Below are 25,681 nucleotides of genomic sequence, written 5' to 3'. Positions count from 1 at the left end.
CTGTTCCCCATTTAAAAATGAGTACCAGGATCAGAGAGATAGATAGCTTACCAGGTAAGATGCATGTTTTGTCTTCCCTACCACCCAGGTTTGATCATGGCATAGTATGGGAGGTGCTATGCTATCGGGATAATTTTGGTGATGTGGTATCTCTCCCTCTGTGTCTCTCTGACCGACAAGCTGCCTCTGAGCAGTTGAATTGTTCATGCAAAAAGGAAAGACAAACAGAATGCCAGGTCTGTGCATTTTATTTCCCATTTTCTTCTAGGGAAGAGAAGTAGAATAGCTTCTGTCATTTCACTAAATGAAGTGACTTTTGAAAGAAAAATCTTAAGCTGGGAAAAATTTGTAGACACTGCTTATTGTCACTTTCATATCTTTTTTTGCTGAAACTCTAAATTTGTTTAAGATAGCAGGTGGAGAGAAACTATGAACTCCCCTGAGGACAAGGCTCAAGATTTAGCTTTTTTTTTTTTTTGTCAATAACTCCTTGTCTGTAGTAAGTACTATCAAATTGTTACTGAATGGTGTTCTTAATTCAGGTAATGGATGTTCTTCATATTTTGAATGTTGAACTTAACAGATCCTACTTAATGGTGTGTATCTGTGAGAGAAACTAGTGATGCAGATAATTAAAAAGAGCACTCCTCCATTAGATCGAGAAAAAGAATAGCCAGGTATATTATTATAATCAGTGATGAAAATGAAACATTGTTTTGACTATCATGTATGAACTTGAGTAAAAAGATTACTATTCATACTATCATTGCTTTGTTTCATTATATTTGTTTGGAAAAAAAATGCTTACAATGTAGCTTTGGTTAGTGTAATGTTGGAAAAATATAGGCATAAATGTTTGAACAAGGGTGTTATAAAATGTCTCTTTACATACTTCTTCCATGAATCTGACTTGTGCTGCCATTTTGAAAAACTTTTTTACCTAATTGTCTTTAAGTTGTTCTTTTTCTGTCACATACTCTCTATGTACAACATGCACAGTAAGATCATAAAATCGAGTTCTCATAATAGATTTTATCTTTTGGGGAAAATGTTTTATTAATGTAATTGACTTAAGTGTATTACAACTAGGTATAGTCAAGGAATTTGATTTCCTAGCTATAAAATGTCAAAAATAATTGAAAATTTAAGGGAAAAAAAAAAAACCACTCCATGAAGACTGATTTCTCAACAAACCTGTCTTTGAGGGTCATTAGCAGACTTCACTTTTTTGCCAATGTCTCCCAGAATCTCGATCAGTTTCTTCTCCTTGGAAAACTCATCACTTAGCGCTTTTCCTGCACAGAATTGGAGGGCAGCCAGCAGTTTCTGATACCAGCTTTTAAAATAAGCTTCATTCTGTGCATCTTTTAGCAGCCTGTGAAGAGAAAGGAAAGGAATTCTTGTATTGAAAGCTGATGTTTTTAACCATCTCCAGCAGGACAATAGGTGCATTTCAGACTACTCTTTATTGGGTGGCTTTGAGCAGTGTGACAGCCTAGAATAGGTGGAAATGATGTTTATTTGTTGCCAGTCATCAAGTGCCATCTGATAGCTAATGAGATTCCAAGAGTGAAAAATCAATAAGAGACCTGCCTTTTCTCATTTCACTTCACAGGGCACTTTGTCTTATTTCAAGCTCCTTCATTCTGTAATAAAGGCCTTTCTCCTTTCCTTTCCTTTCCTTTCCTTTCCTTTCCTTTCCTTTCCTTTCCTTTCCTTTCCTTTCCTTTCCTTTCTTTCTTTCTTTCTCTCTTTATTTATTTACAAAAAGGAAACATTGACAAAACCATAGGATAAGAGAGGTACAACTACACACAATTCTCACCACCAGAATGCTATATCCCATCCCCTCCCTTGATAGCTTTCCTATTCTTTATCCCTCTGGAAGTATGGTCATTGTGGGATGCAGAAGATGGAAGGTCTGGCTTCTGTAATTGCTTCCCCATTGAATATGGGCATTGATAGGTCGAGCCATACTCCCAACCTGCCCCTCTTTCCCTATTGTAGCAGGTTCTAGGGAATTGAAGCTCATGGACACATTGGTGGGGGCATTTGTCCAGGGAAGTCTGGTTGGCATCCTGCTAGCATCTGGAACCTGGTCACTGAAAAGAGAGTTAACATATAAAGCCAAACAAGTTGTTGACTAATCATGGAGCCTAAAGGCTGGAGTAGTGCAGATGAAGAGTTGGGGGGGGGGTCTCTGTTTTGGAGATAGCTAGTAGGCATATTTTAGTTATATTCCAAAGGGCCTGTGGCTATCCTAGTTTTTTAGTTTTTTTTTCTCCCCCTGAGCCTGAAATCTGATATGCAGGTGGATCCAAGTTATTGTCTGGGGAGATGATGTCATGGCTGGAACTTAAGGACTTAAGTTTAACTTATTAAAATATGGACAAGGAACTTTACAGGTAGCATTTATAAGTGATTTAAATTATAAATCACTTAGCCATCAAAGCCATTTTTTCTAAAAGATACTGTCCAGTACCTGTCTGTGGTTTTTCCTCTAGCATCAACCACTAACTTCCAGAAGAAGATATTGGTAAAGACAAAAGCATGATTTTTTCATTCAGACATTCCTGTATTCAAACTCCAGGCCAATATTTTACTAATAAGTCTGATAACTTAACCAGACAGAAATTTAATCTCTAAAACAATAAATTCTGTAGTGCCGCATAAAACATAGAATGAGCTAATGCATTTGAAAGGACTTAGCACTATGTCTGTTGTAGTAAACAACAACCCTTTCTCTCTCTCTTTCCCTCTCTCTCTCTCTCTCTCTCTCTCTCTCTCTCTCCTTAATTGCCACCAGGTTTATCATTGGGGCTTGGTGCCTGCACTACTAATCCTGGTCATTTTTTCCTCTTTTTTTTTTTAAATGAAGAGAGATAGAAATTAAGAAAAGAGGAGAGAAAGTAAAACATCTGCAAACATGCTTCACTGCTACTGAAGCATATCCCCACAGGCTCAAGCCAGTTCTTGCTCATGGTAATATGTGTGCTTAAATAGGTCCACCACAGCCCAGCCCTTTTGCCTTACAATCTGTCATTACCCAGCAGTCTGCTCATGTCACAAACACATAAAACAGAAAAAGAAGACAGTTTTCATTTGGTAATAAAGCAGTGACAAATACTTGATTATTCCATCTGCCATGGGGCAGTGTATAATCAGCTTGAAACTAAGTCCAATATGTTGAATTTTTACTTTCTCTTATGCCTTTATAAAATATTGAAATAGAAAAAAATACTACCTCCTTTGAATTTAACCTCTCTCTGATTGAATCTTTTAATCTTAACTGGTTGCTAGACATCTTTTTTGGTAAAATAATTAGAATTCAGGGAACTAGGGGAAACTCATTGTGAGAATGGAAAACTGAGAAAAATGGATTAAAAGCATAGCAACTAAAAAAATGTATAGACAAGTTTAATTCTGTTTTCTCAAATTTGCCTCTCTATGCAATAGTATTGTTGTCAAAACTTTAAAAAATGCAGGTTTTGCCCTCAACTTGGATCAACAATGGTAGAGAATGTTCCATTCTCCAAAGGGAGGCTGGACAGCATACTCTATGCTATCTCTGAGGAAGATGGGTCGATACTGGGGCAACTTGAAATGTTCCTACTCATGATCACAGAATGTGAGCTCAGATCTAGAGGGATGCAGAGGTCACACAGGTTCCTAAGCTAATTATGGGCCCCAGATCACATCAGATCGATGGGGTTTACAGTCAACAATATTTATACCCCTTTCCCATATTAGGGAGCTACTCTCTCCCCTGATTCAGCTTTCTGGTCCTTTTCCCAGCCATGACAACATTTCCCCAGACAATAACTTGGATCCACCTGCATATCAGATTTCAAGATCAGAGAAACAAAAACAAAAACACTAGTATAGCTCCAGGCCCTTTGAAATATAACTAAAATATGCCTACTAGCTATTGACAAAATGGAGAACCCTCCAATACTTCATCTGCACTATTCCAGCCTTTAAGTTCATGGTTGTTCAACAATTTGTTTGGCTTTGTATGTTAACTCTCTTGTCAGCCACCAGGTTCCAGATGCTAGCAGGATGCCAACCAGACTTCCCTGGGCAGACAACTCCACCAATGTGTCCAGAGCTCTGCTTCCCTAGAGCCCTTCCCCACTATGGAAAGAGAGAGGCAGGCTGGGAATATGGATCGACCTGTCAATGCCCATATTCAGCGAGGAAGCAATTACAAAAGCCAGACCTTCAACCTTCTGCATTCCACAATGATCTTGGGTCCATACTCCCAGAGGGTTAAAGAATAGGAAAGCTATCAGTGGAGGGGATGGGATATGGAGGTCTGGTGGTGGGAACTATGTGAAGTTGTACCCCTCTTATCCTATGGTTTTTGTCAATGTTTCCTTTTTATAAATAAAAAAAAAATTTAAATGCTGTTTTAACAGACTTGTTTTCTCCTCCTACATATTTAATTTAAAAAACAAACAAACTAGTTACTTGAATCTGCATTTGCTTCTTAGGTGAGGGATTGCTCTCACCATTCTTATGCAGGTGACTTACCTTTTAGTGCCTCTTTTACTTTTCTAAAGGAAATGTATGCTTTGAGTGGTAAAATAGTACTTATTTGCTTCTAGAAAACATAAAAAAAAATCGAGCTAAAGACATGTCAATGAAAAAATATCACCCGCTCATACTTGGCTATTTTGAACTTAAGAATAAGAAACGTTTTCCTCTCCAGTGATAGTGTGATTTTGAAATGTCAGATGTGTAATAGATGACTCATGTCATTATTTGTAAGCAGTAAGAAAATGAGTGCTGTGTGAGTGTGAATTGAAAAGCCTTAGATGCAAGCAAGCACTTGCAAAGTTCTCAAGACACTTTACAAAGAACTGTATTCTATCTTGGGTTCTCTTAGTGTTTTGACAAGTATGGTAGAATCCGATTTTATAGTCTACTTAGAGTTCATTGATGCAGGAGGTTGTTCGTATTCTTTGATTATTGAGTTACATATTTAAAATATAAACATATATATATATATTTGGGGCCAGGCGGTGGCACACCAGATTAAGTGCAGTAGTACAAAGTGCAAGGACCCATGCAAGGATCCTGGTTCAAGCCCTCAGCTCCCCACCTGTGAGGGGGGGCACTTCACAAGTGGTGAAACAGGTCTGCTGGTGTCTATCTTTCTCCCCCCACCACGTCTTCCCTCCTCTCTCAAGTTCTCTCTGTCCTACCCAGTGAGGGAAAAATGGCCATACAGGCGCCCCAATGATAACCCTGGAGGCAAAAACAAAAACAAAAACCCATAAATATATATATTTCAACCTGTTCAAACACTTAAATATAACTTAATAGCTACCTGATTGCTATAAAAAATTAAAGGCATGGTGGGGGGGTAGGGGGTTGGGGTGGGGGGTTGGGATGGGACACAGTATTTTGATGGTGGGAATGGTGTTTATGTAAGAATAAAAAAAATAAGAAAAAAATCAATAAAAAAATTAAAGGAAATTTATTTTGCATAGATAAATTCAGGAATATTTTCTAAAATAAAGAGAAGATATATTGGAGTAAAAGCCACTTAATTTGTCAAAATTACATAATTTGTAATCATAATACCCCTAGAATTATATTTGCTTCTTTCATGCAAAGCTGAATCAAGGAGGGAAACTCAATTTGATTCCTTGATCAAAACAGAATAAAGCAGGGATTTGCAGAAAAAATGTTACTACAGCCAACAAATACAAAAGAAAAAAAATAGTGCATCCTATCATAATTGCTTCTCTTGTAGAATATGCTTCATTCAAAGCCTGCATCCCTGCCAAGAAGTATGTTGTCCTGGTGAGATCTGGTTCTAAAAAGGTTTTGACTGTACTCACTGCAGAAGTGAAATCCCCATGTTGAGATGACCACAGAACTTTAATTAGTCTTTCTCCCTTTTTTTAGACATAGTGACTTTAACTGACAGAATATCTAAATGGTCTTTAGTGTTAAGTAATTGTAGAGAAACTTGGAATACATGTATTGGGTGGAAGGTTACTGAGACCTGGGTCAATGACTTTCATCATAGGGAGTGGCAAACACCTCTTCATCTTTTTCTCCTGTTTCCTATGTCTATAAGATTTAAAAAACAAAATAAACAAACAACAACAAAAAGACAGTTGGCCACTCCCTGCTATGCATAACAGAACAGCTATCACCTGGGATAATCTGTGTTTCTTATTCCCAAGATAATATGGATTTATTATTTTTCTAAGTTGAGGCCAAAGACAACTTGATATTCAAAGATCAGGCCTAGTGATATAGCCAGTGCAACTGTATTTGAACTATGAGTTGTATCTCAAAATGCCAGAAACCTATTATTCCTAATCTTTGATATTATTTTGTGCACGTCACTATAAGTAATGACATTATTAAAATGAGGATGAATGTATAACATCCAGCTGAGTAAAGATTTTGATAGTGTTAAATATGATATGAACAGCAGAAAACAAGAAGGGAAGAACAGGCAAGTCAGGTAACTAAACATTTGCCTAAAATGAAGGCATTTGCCTTAATTAATGGTGGGATCAGAGAGTCCTAAGGTTTAGTCACATCTTCCAGCTAGCATGTAATAGATATTATTTTATTTATCTATTGGATAGAGACAGCCAGAAATCAAGAGGGAAGGAAGTGATAGAGAGGTGGAGACAGACACCTGCAACACTACTTCACCACTCACTCACAGAGCTTTCCCCCTGCAGTTGGGGACTGGGGGGGGGGGGTGAAACCCAGATCCTTGTGCATTCTAACATGTGCTGTAATGGAGATTTTTCTTCCTTAGAAATTAGAGCTGTGTGCCACTGCTTCATGCTCCAGCTTTTGGTCACCTGCAGAATGTCTTCCACAATCCACAGGAAAAGTCCAGTTAGTTCTTTTGTCATCAGCCTACCAGCAGGACAGGGCAAAGTAATCTCAACATCCCAGTCTTCTTGCTACATAGTTTCTTTCTGTCTAGGTTTTCATTCCACTGCTCAGTAGTGCGAGATGCACATCTAAAGGACTGTCTTAGAATTTTATCCAGGAGCAGATGAGTGATTTCATTTCTCTCTAGGACCTCTTCTTCCTATTCCTTCCTCTATCAGTTGTTGCTACTTCCTGTGGTGTAGGATGTAGGGGGGTTAGTAAGCTAGTTCTTAGTAAACACAGAAGGATTTAGGGTAGGACTTCTTAAAATACATTTATAATCCTGAAACATGTAAAGATTGCCATCCAACACATTGCTATGACCTTACTAATGCTAAAGTTTCAACAACATGACTAAGAACTAAGAAGCAATTATCTTTCTACAGTTTTACTTCTTGGTGATTAAGAGATTCACTTACTATTTTACCAAACTGAGACTCTTCTTTTAGAATCCTTGCAAAGGTAACTGTTTCCTGTTACTAGTTCCTTCTTGGAATAGTTAATTACTCTTCAGAAATATAGTACCAGACTCCTAATGAATTCTACACGTAAGGAGCATTATATGGCCAAAATTTGCAGGAGTGAAATTTTCAATCAATAGTCATTTCACAATCTATATTTAGCAGTGAACAACTTTGAAACAGCTCTTAAATATAGCACTATTTTGAGGGAATAGACTAAAAAAATCATGAAATCCATAGTCTAGAGATTGCATTTACTTGTATAATGTTTTAAAATATATGAAAGGGCTTCATAAAGGCATGTATGTATCTGACTTATATTTATCCCAATACTTGATGATTTTGCCATCTCTGGGGCTTCACTGGTATGGGCTGACATTTTCAGATAGAGACAGAGAGACAAGGAGATGGGCCCAGGTGGTGGTGCATCTGGTTAAGTGCATACAATACGGTGCACAAGGACCCGGGTTCAAGCCCCTGACCCCCACCTAGAAAGCGAAAGCTTCACAGGTGGTGAAACAGGGCTGCAAGTCTCTCTCTCTCTCTCTCTCTCTATCTCCTCCCCTTTCAATTTCTCTCTGTTTCTATCCAGTAATAAGTACAAATATTAAAAATATATATATTTAAAAAATATTTTTATATTTATTTTTATTTATTTATTCCCTTTTGTTGCCCTTGTTGTTTTATTGTTGTAGTTATTATTGTTGTCATTGTTGTTGGATAGGACAGAGAGAAATGGAAAGGGGAGGGGGAAGACAGAGAGAGGGAGAGAAAGATAGACACCTGCAGACCTGTTTCACTGCTTGTGAAGCGACACCCCTGCAGGTGGGGAGCCAGGGCTTGAACCAGGATCCTTATGCGGGTCCTTGTGCTTAGCGCCACCTGCGTTTAACCCGCTGCGCTACAGCCCAACTCCCAAAAAATATTTTTAAAAGAGAGAGAAAGAATGAGACAGAGGGAAAGAAAGCATAGCATCAAAGCTACCTTTGATACTGTGGGGGTCACATGGCAAAGCAGTACATTATCCAGATGAACTATTTTGGTAGCACCATTCCATAATGCTTGTATCTGATAGTTATTGCTAACTCAAAGATCATCTCTCTTCAGTGCTCTTTATTCACACTTAGAATGCTCCCATAGTGCTCCCACTATGTAGTGGATTGGATTATCCCCACCCCTCAACCCCACCCCCACCCTGTGCTTTTTCCTGTGAAGAAGACCATATATCCAAACACTTTGCCAAGTGACTTCCAGTGCCTTCCTGTAGCAGAATCTTTTCTTCCACTCCTAACCAGGGTTGGCACATTACTTGTGTGGGTTAGTACAATGTTTCTGGATAAAATGTATACTCATCAGATGCTTCAAGTGTGCTATGGTGCTGTGGTCTGCTTGCTTTTTTAAAATAAGTCTTTCTGTCCTGAGAACAGCATTGCCTAGCTAGGGAGCTGCTCCTTTCATCTTGGAAAACTACCATATGGAACAGGGAATAATTGTGTGGAGTCTACTGGGGAGAGGTAGAACTACAGTCAGTATGTAGCCCTGGTGGTGTCTGAGTGAGAAGTAAACCTTTGTCTCAGTAAATCCTCTAATCTTTGGGGTTGTATGCCGCTATGGCAAAAAGAATTGCATATGCCAAATTTGTGTGCTTAATTTCTTTTTTTTTTCTTTTGTTTTCATTTGCTTGCTTGGATTGCTTTTAGAACATGGCACATAGTTTTAAAATATCCCCAGTGGTAGTTGTGAGGATATTTTGGGGCAAACCTAATTACTCAAAATAAACAAAAGTCATCTGGAGCTAACTCCAGAAAATAGATGAGTGATCAATTTGAGTGTCCTACTGCAGATCAAACCCCCCCCCCACACCAAAACTATAAAAGTAATAAAACCTCTTTCTTTTATAGATCATTAAAAGCTCTAAGGGCATTTCAAAAATGATTTGATCCAGTTCATTTGGACATGTATATTCCATCATACTTCTGAAATTTTATTGTTGTTTTATTACTAACAACATACTTTCTGACTCATTTAAAAGTGTGCATAGGCCCATGCACCATCTGTTGCTTTATTCAGCTGAGGGTTGAGGATCTAATGTGAGTTTCTCTCTGAGTAGAAATGGTGGGGTAGTGAGTGTAATAGGACAATGGTAAGATAGTGTATGGTTTATGTAACACAGTACTTGACAGAGGGCCTGTGGTTAGTGAGGGAGGGCTATGAGGGAGAGGGAGGCTGTACATGGTGCTGCTGAGGGAGCTGAGAGCTCCGCTCCCTAGTTATGCCCAAAAGACTGAAATGACTGTGTAGACAGAAGGCCAATGGCTTTGGATGAAGAAGCATGTTGAATGGACCATGAGTTGACTGCCAAGACCTAAGACTAAAGAGATAAATAATTTCCTGTATTTTGAGATTGCTTTCCCTCAGGCCAGCAACAAAATCCACTTGGATAGTGGACTTGCTTTGTCATGGACAAGTCTCACATTTGAACCCAGCCCTACAACAATGAAGAAAGTGCTATGGTGTCTTTAGCTTAGTCTCCCTATCTCTGTCTCTGTTTTTTCTATCTTAAAAAGTCTACTTAGAGTGGTGAATCCCCAATGATGGCAAGAAGAAAGAAAGCCTCTCTCCTTCTCCCCCCACCCCCCACAAAATTGTGAGGCAGACAGCTCAGCCCCAGAGGGTTTATTCAGAAACTGCCTAAATTACTATGCTAGACCAACTATTATCCCCTTTGCTGGACTCTAGTATGTACTTGTATGTGGGGGTGGTTGAAAGAGGTGTTTAAGAGTCATGACTCATCAGACTAGTAAGGAATCAATTGTTCCACTCTGTCTACTTATTTCTGCAAAGTTCATTGAGAAAGGAAGCTCAGCGACAGATTACTTATTCAATAGTTGGTTGTATGTGAACCTGGGAAACTATCACTTCATTCCCAGGTTAGATTTCTGCTCTGATGGAGAGTTTGTTGATTTACCCCTGGAACTATGTGAACAGGAAGGAAATCCAAAGGAAGGTTCATGAAAAGGGGCTGTAACAGAGAAGCATGCACAAGAACTCAGGTTCAAGTCCCTGCTCCCCACCTGCAAGAGGGAGGCTTCATAAGTTGTGGAACAGATTGCAGAGCTTTTGGCAAGAAGGTGTATTAGCTCTTCATTATCTGCTTCTGTGAATGTTGCAGTTGGTAATGTTCATTCAGTTACCTTCTTGTCCTAGGGCTCACACAGGTACCAGCTGACAATGAATGCAACCTGAGACTAAGTCTAAGAAGACTGTTTTCCAGCTGCTTTCCTACTGTGATTTTCCTTAATATTGTATTTTGCTTTCTAACTCTCACATGCTGCTTGTTCTCCCGATTGCCTTTCTTCTTTCTGAAGTTCCTCATTTCATTCAGCCCTGATCCTGCAAAGTCCCTGCCACATGCTGCCCAAAGTGACAACCACAGTTTACTTTCTTCTATTAATACTTTTTGAACTTGGAAAGGAGAGCTTGTTAACTTAAATCCATCTTTGTGTGAAATATTTATAAACATGAATACTCTCCCTCCCCGAAGGCATGCACAAAAAGAATAGAATATGTGGGGTCTACTTTGATAATGCAAATTACACGCTCCCTCACCTCTGAGGAAGCCCTACTCACTTCAGCAAGGGAGATTATCACCATGGTTTCAAAGGGTTTGTTTGCCTAGGATTTATTTTTTCTTTTATTTAAAAAAATGATTTAAGCAATAATAATACAGTACAACCACTCCTTAAACCTCTGCATCTTTGCACTCACCCTTTCTCCTCCTATTCATCGTCCTATTTCCTTCTATCTGGTTACCTCAGTTCTGATGTCAAAAATTTTAATTTATATTATTTGTTTTTGTCCATTCACATTTTATTTCCTTACACTCTGCATGTATGTGAGATCATCTGATAGTTGTCTTTCTCCTTCTGACTAATTTCAGTTAACATGCTCCCCCACCTTGAGTTTCTACCATCTTGCATAAAATGGTAAAATCTCATTTTTAATAGGTGTCTAGGAAGTCACTACATATATTCCCACATGCTCTTATTATGATCCACTTTAAATGACAGTGGACACTTAGACTATTTCTATATTGGGACTATTATAAACAGGACTACAATAAATACAGGGGTGTGTATATCTCTGCATTAATGATTCATATTCTTCAGATAGACATCCAGAAGTGAACTGCTGTATCAATAACAATAGTTACTGCAACAATAGTCTGTTTTTTATTTTACTATTTTAATTTTTGGAAAAACCTCCATACTGTTGTACATTATGGTTTATTTAGACAGGTGACAATCCTGGGTTTGGCTAACATGTGACAGAGCAGAGACTGAATTGGAAGTAAAAGTTTGACTGCATTTGGAACTTAAGGATCTGGTGAACTTTGCATGTGGAAGATATATCTTGAGCTCGCACCTTAAGTGAGTCAGTCTGTGGTTCCAAATAACTCCAAGGTGCAGTAGAGAGAAAATGATGAATCTCTGGCATCAGCATATGCACTGTAACAAAATTAATTCTATCTGATATAGGATGAATGCTTCAAACCATGTTCATGGTATTTTCAGTTAATCCGATATGTCTATATTTCTCCTTTCTTTGAGAATATGGCTTGAACTGATTTCTAACTCAGTCTTTTTATTTTCTTTCTTTCTTTTCCCCTAAATATATGTATGACTACTTTAAAGGTAGTGTAAGCATCTTTTTCATAAAGTTTCCTTAACAAAATTTCCTTTTGACAGGCAAGGCAATTCCTTTGCTGTGTGAATGTTTTATAAAAATAGCAACCTAATAATGAAAATATTCTTTACTCCTCAGCCTTTTGTTCTTGCACAGCCCTCTGGTGAAAGCTGGATAATCATCACGCTATGCAGTGAGCAGTTCATGTGTTTGAACACAGCCAGAGGGGCAGGTTTCTAGGCGTAAAGCAAAGCAGGCTTTGAAATGCCTGGCTTCCCTAGAACTTCAGTTTCAAATCACAGCTGGGGCAGCTGCTCTCCTCTCCATTCTTCAGAGTCACAGAGAGGGAGGTTTATTCTGTGAGGATATTAAAGGTACCCTGGGATATTATGCATAGGACTGGGAGCCTTGTTTGATGTCCTGAGATAACGTCTATCTGGGACACTCTTGTTCAACATCATGAAATACTTGTCTCCTGAGGTCAGCAGGCACCATTTTATCCCACTCCTTTGGGAAATTCAGTGACAATTTAGCAGTGCTCTGTGAAGCCTCCATAACTTACCTGACTAATATGCTGTTGATTTGTTTGATTTTGATTTCAATATTCAGGCACCTTACTTGACAGACAAGAATAATTATTCTCTCTACCATATTTTATGAATGTAGATGGGCCATAGGGCACATTCCATTCCCAGTGTTCTCTATATGACCCACACAAGTAACTTGGTGTTTGCAATTTAACTTTTTCTGTTTGTAAAATGATGATTACACCTGTCTAGTCCTTTCCTGTCCTACACTGAAGTACGTTCCCTCATGTCCAGCATCTTATATTGAGGTCCTCCAGTAGCCTCCCAATGTGACTGCACTTGAGATCAGAGTGGTGGGAGCTAATCCACTAAGTGTGTGTCCTTTTAAGAATAGGGGAGTATGAGCACAGGAAGAAAAAAAAAGGCAATATGAAAGAGAATGCAGTCCTCTCTAGCTCAGGAAGAGAGGCCTCACTGGAAATCAGCCCAGAGGCCAGGTGGTGGCACACCTCGTTAAGTGCACACACTACCATGCACAAGGACCAGGGTTCAAGCCCCTGGTCCTAACCTGCATGGGGAAAACTTCACAAGCGGTGAAGCAGGTCTGTAGGTGTCTCTCTGTCTCTTTCCCTCTCTAATATCTCCCTCCCCCTCTGTATATCTCTATCCAATAATAAACAAATAAACTATTTAGAAATCAGCCCAGCCAGGTCCTTAATCTTGAACTTCTAACTGGAAGAACTCCCGAGTTGGAAGAAAAATTAATTTCTATCAATTCAGTGATCCAGTCTGTGGTATACTATTGCGTGCTCCTGGAGGCCATTTTTTTTTCCATCTTACTGGATAGGGCAGAGAGAAACTGAGAGAGGTGGGGAAGATAAAGAGGGAAAGAAAAAGACAGACACTTGCAGACCTGCTTCCCCACTTGTGAAGCGACTGCCCCCACCCCGGATCCTAGTGCAGGTCCTTATACTTCATACTATGTGTGCTTAACCTGGCACACCACCGCCCGGCCTCCTTTTTTAAATTAAATTAAAATTTTAAAATATGTTATTTATTTATTAATGAGAATGATAGGAGAGGATAAAGAACGAGACATCACTCTGGTACATGTGCTACCAGGAATTGAGCTCAGAACCTCATGCTTGACAATCCAATGCCTTATCCACTGCACTACCTTCCCACCACTGTGTTTGCATTTCTAAAAGTCCCTTCAGAACTTCTTGTAAGGCTGGTTTGGTGGTAATTGATTGGTTTAGTTGCTCCTTTTCTGAGAATGTTTTTATTCCTTTCTCTAATTTGAAAGAGAGTCTAGCAGGATATAGTAGTCTTGATATCAACAACAGTAGAGAATGTTCCATCTTCCAAAGGGAGGATGGACAACATACTTCATTCTACACCTGAGGAAGATGGGTCAATATTGGGGCAGCTTGGAATGTTCCTACTCATGATCACAGAATGTGAGCTCAGATCCAGAGGGATGCAGAAGTCACATAGGTTCCTAAGCTGAATATGGGCCCCAGACCAAATAAAATTGATGGGGTTTACAGTCAACAATATTTATATCCCTTTCCCATGTTAGGGAACTACTCTCTTCCCTGATCCAGATTTCTGTTCCTTTTCCAGCCATGATATCATTCTCCCCAGACAATTAACTTGGATCCACCTGCATATCAGATTTCAGGCTCAGGGAAAAAAAAAAAAAACCAGTATAGCCACTGGCCCTTTAGAATATAACTAAAATATGCCTACTAGCTATCTACAAAATGGAGGACCCCCCCAGCACTTCATCTGCACTATTCCAGCCTTTAGGTTCATGGTTGTTCAACAATTTGTTTGGCTTTGTATGTTAACTCTCTAGTCAACCACCAGGTTCCAGATGCTAGCATGATGCCAACCAGACTTTCCTGGGCAGATGCCCCCACCAATGTGTCCTGGAGCTCTGCTTCCCCAGAACCCTTCTCCACTAGGGAAAGAGAGAGGCAGGCTGGGAATATGGATCGACCAGTCAATTCCCATGTTCAGTGGGGAAGCAATTACAGAAGCCAGAACTTCAACCTTCTGCATCCCACAATGACCTTGGGTTTACACTCCCAGAAGGTTAAAGTATAGGAAAGCTATCAGGGGAGGGGATGGGATATGTAGATCTGGTGGTGGGAATTGTGTGGAGTTGTACCCCCTCTTATCCCATGTTTTTGTCAATGTTTCCTTTTTATAAATAAAAAAAAATTTTCAAATCTTTCTCATTTAGCACTCTTTAGGTATCTTGCCATTCCCTTTTAATTTTTAGGATTTCAGCTGGGAAATCTGCTGACAGTCTTATGGCTTTACATCTGTGTGTTATGTGTTATGCTTTGTTTTATTCTTGCAGCTTTCAGTAACTTCTTTCTTTTTAGTCTTTGCAAGTTGAATTCTAATGTGGCTTGGTGTATGCATCTCTGGATTGATTTTCTTAAGTATCCTCTGAGCTTCTTGTATGTTTAAATGCTTCCCATTTTACTTGGGGGAAGTTTTCAACTATGACTTTGTCAAATATTCATCCCTCTTTTTCTTCCTCTCATTCTGTTAAGCCAATGATTCTAATGTTGTCCCGATTTAAGTCATCACACACGTCTCTGGTGTTGTTTTCATTGTCTCTCAGCCCCTTCTCTAGGTCTGCCACTTTTTGTTGGATTTTCATCTTCACTCTTCCTGATTCTCTCTTCATTTTCTGTTGTTCTGCTTGGAAGACCTTCAACTCTATTTGTTAGTTCATTTACTTTGTCCTTTTGCTCACCTATTGTAGCCTCTAGTTTACTTATTGTGTATCTTTGCCCTGCTTTTGTGGCTGTTAGCTCTTATATTCTGCTATTTTGCTGTGTTGCTGTGGTGTTCAGTTTGCCAAATGTTGCAATTAATTCCTCTACTTTGGCACTTGGTTCTTCTCTTTTTTCTCGGTTTTAACTCCTATTCTCTCTTGGGATCTAGTCTGCTGGTCTTTCCTTTCCATTGGGGTTTTCTTTTATGAGTCTTATCACTTCCTTGGCAAACATGTGGACTAGTTTTTTTTTTGTTGTTGTTGTTTTTAGGTTACACTTCAAAGATTTGTATTATCTCTGGTTTATTAAAGTTTTTTCTGGGAATTTTTTCTTGATGTGCTGTTGAGCATTTTCTGTCTCCCCATTCTGGCTATTGCCAACACATGTCAGGTTACCTTGTGGTCTCAGGGATGGGTGGTTGGCTAGTGGTGTTCCACACAGAGAGGAGATCACTTGAGGTAAACACAAAATGGTTACTGAAGTGGTTTGTGTGCTCAACTTTCTTCAGTGGGATTGTTGGGTTGTTGGCCTGAGGAGGTTGCTGAGTGGGTTGCTGGCCTGGAGAGGTTGGAGAGGTGTACTTGGGTTGATGGGTGGCACAGAGTCCTGTCCTAGATGGAAGGCCACCTGACTGTCTCCGGGTAGGACATTTGAGGTCTGGCAGGTTCCCAGGGGACCTCATCAGTTCCTTGGTGCCACTATGTTCAAGTAGTTTAGCCTGTTTGTCTCTGGGCCTGGTATGCAGAGCCTAATGGTGCAAGAGGGGATTCAACAACTCTGGTCGGGTCCAGTATGGGCTTCCAGTGAGCTAACGGTAGCCCTGCTCTGGCTCTGTGGGACAGGGACCTGAGAGTTGACAGTAACCAGAACACAATAAAAATTGGGGGGAGGGGCTGCTCTGGGTCCAGTGGATATGGACACAGGTGTTGGGATCCACACTCCCCAAAAACACAATGGAGCCTGTATGGAGAGGCCATTCCCCTAGGCACACAAGTGGAAGTCAGGGATCATGCTAGCTGGCCCTAATACAATGAAGCCTGGGGAGGGGGAGGCCACTCTGCTTCCCCTAGATATATACAGTGTGTGTGTGTGGTGGGGGGGGGGGGCTGCACTTACCAGCCCAAACACAGTGAAACAGGTCTGGTTCTCTTAGGTGCTCACATGCAGCACCAGCTGTAGTCTGGACCGCACTTGCCTGCCTGAGGATGGGGACACTGGTCTATTTCCCCTAGATGCATAGGTAGTTGGGGCACAGGGAGCTGACAAGGGAGAGACAGCCTGTTTTCCCTAGACTCCCAGGAAGCTGGGGACCTCCCTTCCCTGTGCACAGTACAATGGAGCCTCTGGTTTCCCTGAATGCATACCTGTGAGTTGGGATCCTCACTTGCCAGAAAGCTGTGGAACCTGGACCAGGGTCCAGGTCTGGCTCTATGGGCATCTGTCTGGTTGAGTTCAGGGGTTAGGATAAGGCCCTTTCCAGTAGGAGTGCAAACAGGCTGAGATCAGCTGTCTTAGGGTAGAAGACTCACTCAGGGCTCCATGCAGGGGGTCTGACAGGCTTGTCCCTGTAGCTGGTGGTGCTGGCAACTGGGGTCTAGGGAATCCAAATGGGGAGCTCCTTGGCTTGTTCTGTCTCCTTTCCAGTACTCCCTGTGTTATTTTTCCTCTATCTTTGGCTTTTTCTCTAGGATTATTTCTGCATTTGTTGGTTCATTTACTTCCCTTAGTTGTTGGTTTTGTTGTCGCCATTTCACAGAAAACAATCCCAGAGCTGCAAGACAGTCCCCATCTTCTTTGCTTTCCTTTATACTACTCTTACCGACTGAATGAATTTTCTTTTTCTTCAAAATATAACAACTAGTTGCTCTTAGGTATAGCATACCCACTTAACTCACATAGATGGACAAGTTTTCAATATTTAACTTAAATGCATTGAATAGAAAGAGTAGCAGTTGTGTTCAAAAGGTGATGATTCACACTGGAAATTTTAATACCATATAGATGGTTAGACTGGTGCAGATACACAATGACATTTTATCTTTTCATAAGATCATGCACTGTAATTTTTAGATAAAAATGAGTGCAATAGTGCAATGAATAATTATTTATTTCAGCACTTGCCCAAGAATGTGAATAAAACATACATCAGAAAAAAAAAGTTTGATATTGGAAGTTGAGAAGATTTATAGAAATAATCTTTTTAAAGTAGGTTTTTTAAATTATAAAATATGTACACAATCTTTTTCAGAACCAACTTCCTTACCCTACACCCACCCATGAGATGAAAAAAAAAAAGTTAAAACAAGATTTTCTACAGTTAAAGAGAAGTAGTGTAGTCCAGAACACTATTGGTTTTGGTCTCTTAGCACCACGATGCTCTGTAATTTGAAATAGCACATGTTTAAAATACATTAAATAAATTAGTTTTTCTGTCTTTGGAAATACAGGTAAAAAAGAGTTGTAAAGATAAATCTTTGATAGTTCATGGAAGGTCTTAAATACTTAAATAGAAAAGGTGTGATTTATTGTAAAGGTAGCATCAGTCAAAGTACCAATTCATACAGGTTGAGAGTCATCAAATCTTGTGGACTAATTTGGTAGATGAGCAGACTGAAGCCCACAGAGAGTAAATGTCTTATCTGAGGTCAGACAGAAAAGATTCTCCTGTTGTAGCCCTCAGGAATTCTGGCATATTTTTGTGGCATTTAGAAAAGCCTTGGAAGATGAGGACAGGGTTTTGGGATTCATTTCAGACAGTTGCACTGTTGAGCAAAAAGAGAAATAATGTAGACTAAATTTGAGTCAATGAAGGATGTCTCAGAAAGGTCTCAGTCAGTGTTTCTTCTTAAAACCTCTTTATGCGAAAGTGTACCCAGGTGTTAACAACTGTATTGTAAACCATTTGTCCCCTAAAAAAATTATTTAAAGAAAAAAATCATCTTTTGATAAAAACCAATCTTAACGTCCCCATTTTAAAAATATTTTTGGAATTTTTGAAGTAAATTCTTCTGATGATAAATATTAAAATTTATAACACTGATTTTCACTTATTTGTTTGGTGAGATAGGGTCTTCCATATGCATTTTTGGGGAATGAGAGAAATGGACTAGAGCTTCTCCTAGTTCTACCATATATGTCCGAAATTAGGAGTCCACTTTCTACTATGATTAGGATAAAAAATATGGGTATGGGGTGGGGCCAGGTGGTGGCATGCCTGGTAAAACACATACACTGTCATCCACAAGGACTAAAGTGGGGAAGCAAGTCTGCAGGTGTCTCTTTCTCTCTCCCATTTTATCTCCCCCTTCCCTCTCAATTTCTATCTCTACGAGAGAGGGAGAGAGAGAGAGAGGGAGAGAGAAGGAAAGAAAGAGAAGGAAATGAAAAGAAAAGAAAAAATGGCTTCCAGGGAAGCCAGGCAGTGATGCACTGAGTTAAGAGCACACAGGGATTGAGCCCCTGGCTCCCTACTAGAAAGGGGGGGGACACTTAACAAGTGGTGAAGCAGGTCTGCAGGTGTCTATTTTTCTCTCTTCCTCTCTATATCCCTCTCCTCTACCAATTTCTCTCTGTCCTAGTTAATAATGATGATGATAAAAATAATAATAATAAAAGCTGCCAGGAGCAGTGGATCCATAGTGCTGGTACTAAGCTCCACCAATAACCCTGGAGGGAAAAAAAAAAAAGCTTCTAAAAGCAGTGGATTTATTGTATAGTAACTGAGGCCTAGTGATAACCTTGCTGGCAAAAAAAAAAAAAAAAAAATGAATTAACTCTCAGGATACATATATACATTACACATATCTGTAACTTACCCTAGATAGACATAGCTATAGATTTAAATCCTTTTCTTCTGAAGGTGGAAAAGGGGCCAGGACCTTGAGGTGTGATTCCACTGTAATTTTGTTTTAGCAAATTTCAGGGAGATAGAGGGAGAAAGAGAGCCACCAAAACACTGCTACACAGCTTGTGACATTTTCCCTTTGACATTTTCCCTTATGAGGTATTCATATGGTGCCAATGGGATCAACCTGGATCACTATTGATGGTAAAAGGTGTGCTTTACTGGATCAATTATCTCCTGATCCCTATGGGCTTAAGTCTTATAACAAGGTTGATAGTCACATATCTATTTATTACTCTACCATCATTGTTATTGTTAGTACTATTATTATTAATTTACCAGAGCACTACTCAGGTCTGAGGGGGATTGAACCTGGGAGTTTTGTAGCCTCAGACATGAGAGTCTCTTTGGATTCACAGAGCTGGGTCACTAACAATGGTAAAAGGCATGCTTTACTGGACCAATTATCTCCTGATCCCTATGGGCTTAAGTCTTATAATAAGGTTGATAGTCACATATATAATTTTTAATTTACCACCATTGTTATTGTTACTACTATTATTATTAATTTACCAGAGCACTACTCAAGTCTGAGGTGGATTGAACCTGGATTTTTATAGCCTCAGACATGAGAGTCTCTTTGCATAGCCATTATGCTATTTCCCCTGCCCAGCAATTAAAATAAAATAAAATAAAATAAGCAGAGTAGATGGCTACTCTTTGATTTTCCACACTAAGGTAGTTGGGAGGAAAGAAGTGCTGACATTAATATTACAATAACCAATCACTTAATCAGCTTTTTTTTTTCTTTTTAAAGGAGACCCCACAGTGTGAATTCAATATACAAGCATATTTTAAAGAGGAAAAAAAATCAGGTAATAATATAACAAACCAAATATGAATGATGGGAGTGAAAGAATCAGTTGGGATGGAAGAAATGTAAGGAAAATGGGTTACATAGAAAAATATTTGCAGGGGTTAAGATATAAAAAGTAGTAGAGAGAGATAGAAGAGAGAGAAAGAGAGGTGAGCATTTATAGGAATAGTGTCAGTGCAATGTGTATAAGTAAGCTTAAATAAACTGCAACCCTAAACATGTTTAAAAGTAGAGATGGAGCTAATTCAGCCTTTAAAGGTCAGAGTTATAAGTAAGCAATTTGTTGCCAGGACTTACCAAGTAGATACAAGTTTTTAGAAGACAACATACATTTACATCTCTCCTTCCTTCCCCCAAGAGTCATTTGTATTATATGCAGAGTGAAAGGCTTCACTGCATTGAAATCAAAGGTGCTCTGAGCAACTTTGTTGCAAAAATGGATTACAAGGTTTATGATGTTGTAATTTCAGGGAAATAAAAACCCTGTTGTTTTTTCCTCCTGGATACACTTCAGTCATTGGCTTATCTTGCACACTATTCAACTTTAACTAAAGATATTAAGCTGTTCAGCTTCACATCAATACGTTGACTCATTATCTAGCCGTTAAGCCCATGCCTTTTTTTGTTCACAGCAACAAAGGTGAAATTAAAATAGTTTTTAAAAGTAATCTATGGATGCACTTACATTCATTATTTTTAATGAAATTTTATCCCAAGGAATTAATTTTGAATTGTAAATAGACAGAAATTGCTTTTTAATCACAGAAAATTACTGCTCAAGTATCATAAGGCACAAATAATCACAATGTGTTATTATTTATAGTGGCTAAAGGCAGTTGTCACAGTAAATTTGTTCTTTGTAGTCTCAGAAATCATGGCATTACACTGAATTTAAAGAAATCACATCAGTCCATTAATTAAACAATCAAATGTAAAGATGTCCAAGAATTCTCTTTTGGTCACTTAAAGAACAGATTCATGAATGCACAGACCAGTGTAGTGATCTCAGTTCGAGCCCCTGAGTCCCCACCTGCACATGGGGTGGGACTGGTGTGCCGCTTTACAAGCGGTGAAGCAGATCTGCAGGTATCTATCTATCTTTCTCTCCCCCTGTCTTCCCCTCCTCTCTCGATTTCTCTCCAACAATGACAGCAATAACAACAATCATAATAATCACAACAACAATAAACAACAAGGGCAACAAAAGGGAAAAATAGCCTCCGTGAGCAGTGCATTCATAGTGGAGGCACCAAGCTCCAGCTATAACCCTGAAGGGAATAAAATAAATAAAATGAAATGAAATAAAATAAAATAACCGACTCATAAATTCAGAGACAATATGAGATGATTCTAGTGAATGGAACCTGGAAGATAGTTTTGAAAGAAAAGGAGCAGGAAGAAGGCTGGGTAGAGCTTACACTGGGTTTTAATCCCAGACTCTCTATAGAAGCATCTCCATGGGGAGCTTCATTCTCTAGTGGTGGAATGTGGTGTCTCTTCTCTGTCTCTCTCTTCTTTTTCCCTCTTACTTTCTGAAAAAAAAAATCCTCTGGGAACACTGGGATCCTGCTGGTTTATAACCCCATTGATAACCTTGGCAGAAAAAAATAAAGCAAGGAAAGATGGAAGGAAGGAAGGAAGGAAGGAAGGAAGGAAGGAAGGAAGGGAGGGAGGGAGGAAGGGAGGGAGGAAGGGAGGGAGGGAGGAAGGGAGGGGGGGAGGGAGGTAGGGAGGAAAGGGGCAGTGATGTCTGTGGAAAGGTGACAGTTAAACATTTGGTCATGAAAAGTGAGGAAGTGGGGAGTCTATTCCTGATCCTGGGAACTTCTAGAGAATAGCCTTATTTTTCTTTAAATATTTATTTATTTATTCCCTTTTGGTGCCCTTGTTGTAGTTATTATTGTTATTGATGTCATCATTGTTGGATAGGACAGAGAGAAATGGAGAGAGGAGGTGAAGATGGGGGGGGGGGGAGATAGACACCTACAGACCTACTTCACTGCTTGTGAAGCGACTCCCCTGCAGGTGGGGAGCCAGGGCTGGAAAGGGAGATCCTTCCGCCTGCTTTGCGCTTTGAGCCACGTGCGCTTAAGCCACTGTGCTACCGCTGGACTCCCGAGAATAGCTTTATTAGTCAAAACTGAAACTTGATCAGAACTTTGGTTCACAACTCAATTTGCTTTGCTTAATATAAAGGAGAAGTTTCTGGAAATTATCTATAAATGAAATTTTAAAGTAAATGTTGTGGCAGGAGAGAACATTTCAAGTATCAACAAAGAAGTCAAGGGTAAATGAAGTGAGGAATGTTCTCTTGCACTTCTTTTCCCCTTTATTGGGGGGATTGTTTATAGTCAACAGTAAAATACAGTAGTTTGTAGATGTGTAACATTTCTCAGTTTTCCTCATAACAATTCAACCCCTTCTAAGTCCTCCTCTGCCATCATGTTCCAGGACCTGACCCTTGCCCCCATCCCAGAGTCTATCACTTTAGTGCAATACACCAACTCCAATCAAAGTTCTGCTTTGTGTTTTCCCTTATGTTCTTATTTTTCAACATATGTTGACGAGTGGGATCATGCCATATTCATCCTTCTCTTTCTGGCTGATCTCACTTAACATACTTTCTTCAAGCTCCATCCAAGATGAAGTGAAGAAGGTTAATTCACCATTTTTAACTTTAAATTTGTTCTGGTATTTATTTTTAATTTTTGCCTCCAGGGTTATCACTGGGGCTCGCGAGCGTGCCTGTACTAAGTATCAACCACTCCTGGTGGCCATTTTTTTCCTTTTTTTTTTTTTTAATTGGATAGGACAGAGAGAAATTGAGAGAGGAAGACAGAGAGGAGGAGAGAAAAACAGATGCCTGCAGACTTGCTTCATTGCTTGTGAAGTGATCCTCCTGCAGGTAGGGAGCCTGGGGCTCAAACTGGGATCCTTGCTCTTTGTACTATGTGTGCTTAATCCGGTGTACCATGTCCCAGCTCCCATTCTGTTATCTCTTATTAAGGAAGAATTCCTAAGGGATAAAGAAACAATAATGTACATATAATATGTACATATTAATTTAAAATATGGGCAGCTTAACAGAAGCAGACATAAGAGTCTTTCATGAGAGTTTGTGCTCACTTTGAGCTCAGTAAAAATAGCAATCAAAGGTAAAAATGTCTTAGCAATTGTTTTGTTACTAGGAAAGGTGCTCTTATATTACCATATTAGTTCTATCAAATTTGGAATATACAAAGGGGGAAATAAGAGGTTGCTAGGTCTATTTGTATCAAATATTAATACTTGGCTTATATGGAATTGAATTAGAATTTGAGGCAGATGAAGGTCAGTGAAGGGTAATGGTGATTATCTGACCCTGCAGTCATCCTAATGCAGCTTTCTCTTTGCTACACTCACATAAAGTGGTTTGCTATTGACTTTTCCACATGTGCTAGTTCTTGAATCTTTCAGGCTTCTATAATTAAATTCATCCGTCCATCTGACCATGCCATCTAAGATTTAAAACTCACAAGGTACTATTTTATGAAATTTCATATTTAAAAAAAATATCATTTAGCATTAAATTGATTACAAATTTTACATAGTTGGGTTAATATAAAACATTTAGAAAAAATACAATGAATATATTTTATATGTGATGGTTTTATGATTTTGTTTCTTTTTTAATATTGTTTTTTATTTATAGAGAGAAATTAATAGGGGAGAGTGAGATAGAAAGTGAGAGAGACAGAGAGACATCTGTAGACCTGCTTCACCACTTATAAAGCTTTACCCCTGCTGATGGGGACCAGGGACTTGAACCTGGGTCCTTAAACACTATAATGTGTGTGCTTAACCAGGTGTTTCATTTCCTGGCCCCATGATATCATTTTTTTAAGGTTCTAAAAAATAAAAAAAATTGAAACAGACACTTTCATGGCAAACCTGGTGGTATTTGGGATTGAAAGCAGGAATCTGAGTATTTCAAAATAGGATGTGATAGTATGTAATGGCACTATTCCATTTTTAACAGACAGGTTTGCTTTTTATTTAAAAAAAAAAGTCCATTAAGCACACAATATCTTCTTCTATTCTACTTTTATGTGAATTTCTCTTGGTTTCAACATGCAAATGAGAAAGCTACATGAATTGATCATGGTTTTTGACATTTAGGGTATATTCTGAATTAGATTGCTTGATAGCACTTTCGTCACTTTGTCTTAATCTACATTTTGACTATTTGAACTACTCAGACTATTTTCGTTCTTACATACCCCCACATACAAAATGTATTCACCATACAGTGACTGTGGGCTTTTAAACCGCAAATCAGTTCATACCCTTCCTTGATTCCTATCTCAATTATAATAAAATCCAATATTCTTACCATGGCCCGCAGTGCCCCCTGCTGATTTCCATGTTCTGTTCTCACGCCTTCCCCCCCCCCACCCCATTACAGCCTGGCCATGTCCAGTAACTGTTGCCCCAGCCCTCAGCTTTAAAACAGCTCACCCCCCCAGCACCAAATGCTCACACATACTGAGAGAATATCTCACTATGTGTACCAGCAACTGGTATGGAGTGCTGCCCTATTTGTTCTGGTGACACTTGTCACTTCTTGATATCCTTCATTGATTTGTACAGTTTCTCTTTTTCTTCTACAAGATAAGATCCTAAGAACACAAGTTTTGTTTAGCTTACTGATGCATTCCAGCAGGGCAAAGGTACCTATAAAGATCAGATGAATGAATAGATAACCAAATGTGCATTTCTTGAATCTTTTCATGTTGGCATGGACTAATACCCAAGTAAATTACAGAAACAGCACTTACTATTTTTTAGTTTATATTACTTAATCCTGGTGATCCTGGGGATAGGTAACAGCACTACAAATGCACCACTCCTGATGGCCATTTTAAGTTTTTTTAAATTTCCATTTTATTCGCTAGGACAGAGGGAAATTGAGAGTTCAAGGGGAGCTAGAGAGGGAGAGAGTAAGATAGACACCTGCAGAACTGCTTCACTGCTTGTAGGTGGGAAGTGGGGGCTCGAACCCAGATCCTTATGTGGGTCCTTGTGCTTAGTACTGTGTGCATTTATCTGGGTGTGCCAATCCTGAGATATTTTTAGAGCTCTGAAATGGTGAGTCTCTCAAAATGTTAACTCAAAGTTAAAGCAATTAGACATTTAAACTTCAGAAAAGTATATCTACCAAAGATATTTTTATTATTATTATTTTATTATTATTATTCAGGTTAATTTTATGGTAAGAAACTTTTAAATGTGCGAGTCTTAAAAGATAGTAACAACACCCAAGAGGTTATAATGTCTACTGCAATGTATGTTATAAGAGGCAGATCTTTATTTCTTTAGGTCTGTTACGATAAAACAAAACACATTATAGGAACAACTGGAATTATATGCAGCTTAAATCCCAGAGTTAGCCCTTGACACCTGAGCATCTTTGGGAAAGTTGCTTATTATTTTTAGCTTTATTATTATTTTTTTAATCTGAAAGATGAAGATAATAACTTAGTCTCTTCTACCATAGCATATGTTTCCATATTATGAACTTGCTCATATAAGAT

The 25,681-nt window shown here is 39.1% G+C and overlaps 1 protein-coding gene across 2 annotated transcripts in view; it reads right to left on the bottom strand.

Moving 5' to 3' along the window:
* The window catches only part of PIK3C2G (phosphatidylinositol-4-phosphate 3-kinase catalytic subunit type 2 gamma), a 361,732-nt gene that overhangs the window by 136,386 nt on the left and 199,665 nt on the right, over positions 1-25,681 (bottom strand). For both annotated transcript variants that reach the window (XM_060194432.1, XM_060194433.1), the window contains exon 19: positions 1,195-1,375. In XM_060194432.1, the coding sequence (XP_060050415.1) occupies positions 1,195-1,375 (181 nt within the window). The remainder of the gene's footprint in view (positions 1-1,194; positions 1,376-25,681) is intronic.

Source organism: Erinaceus europaeus, chromosome 7 (assembly GCF_950295315.1).
Source record: "Erinaceus europaeus chromosome 7, mEriEur2.1, whole genome shotgun sequence".
In the NCBI taxonomy this organism is placed as follows: Eukaryota; Metazoa; Chordata; class Mammalia; order Eulipotyphla; family Erinaceidae; genus Erinaceus; species Erinaceus europaeus.
The sequence above is the reverse complement of the archived record's forward strand: the minus strand, read 5'-3'. Positions and strand labels throughout refer to the sequence as shown.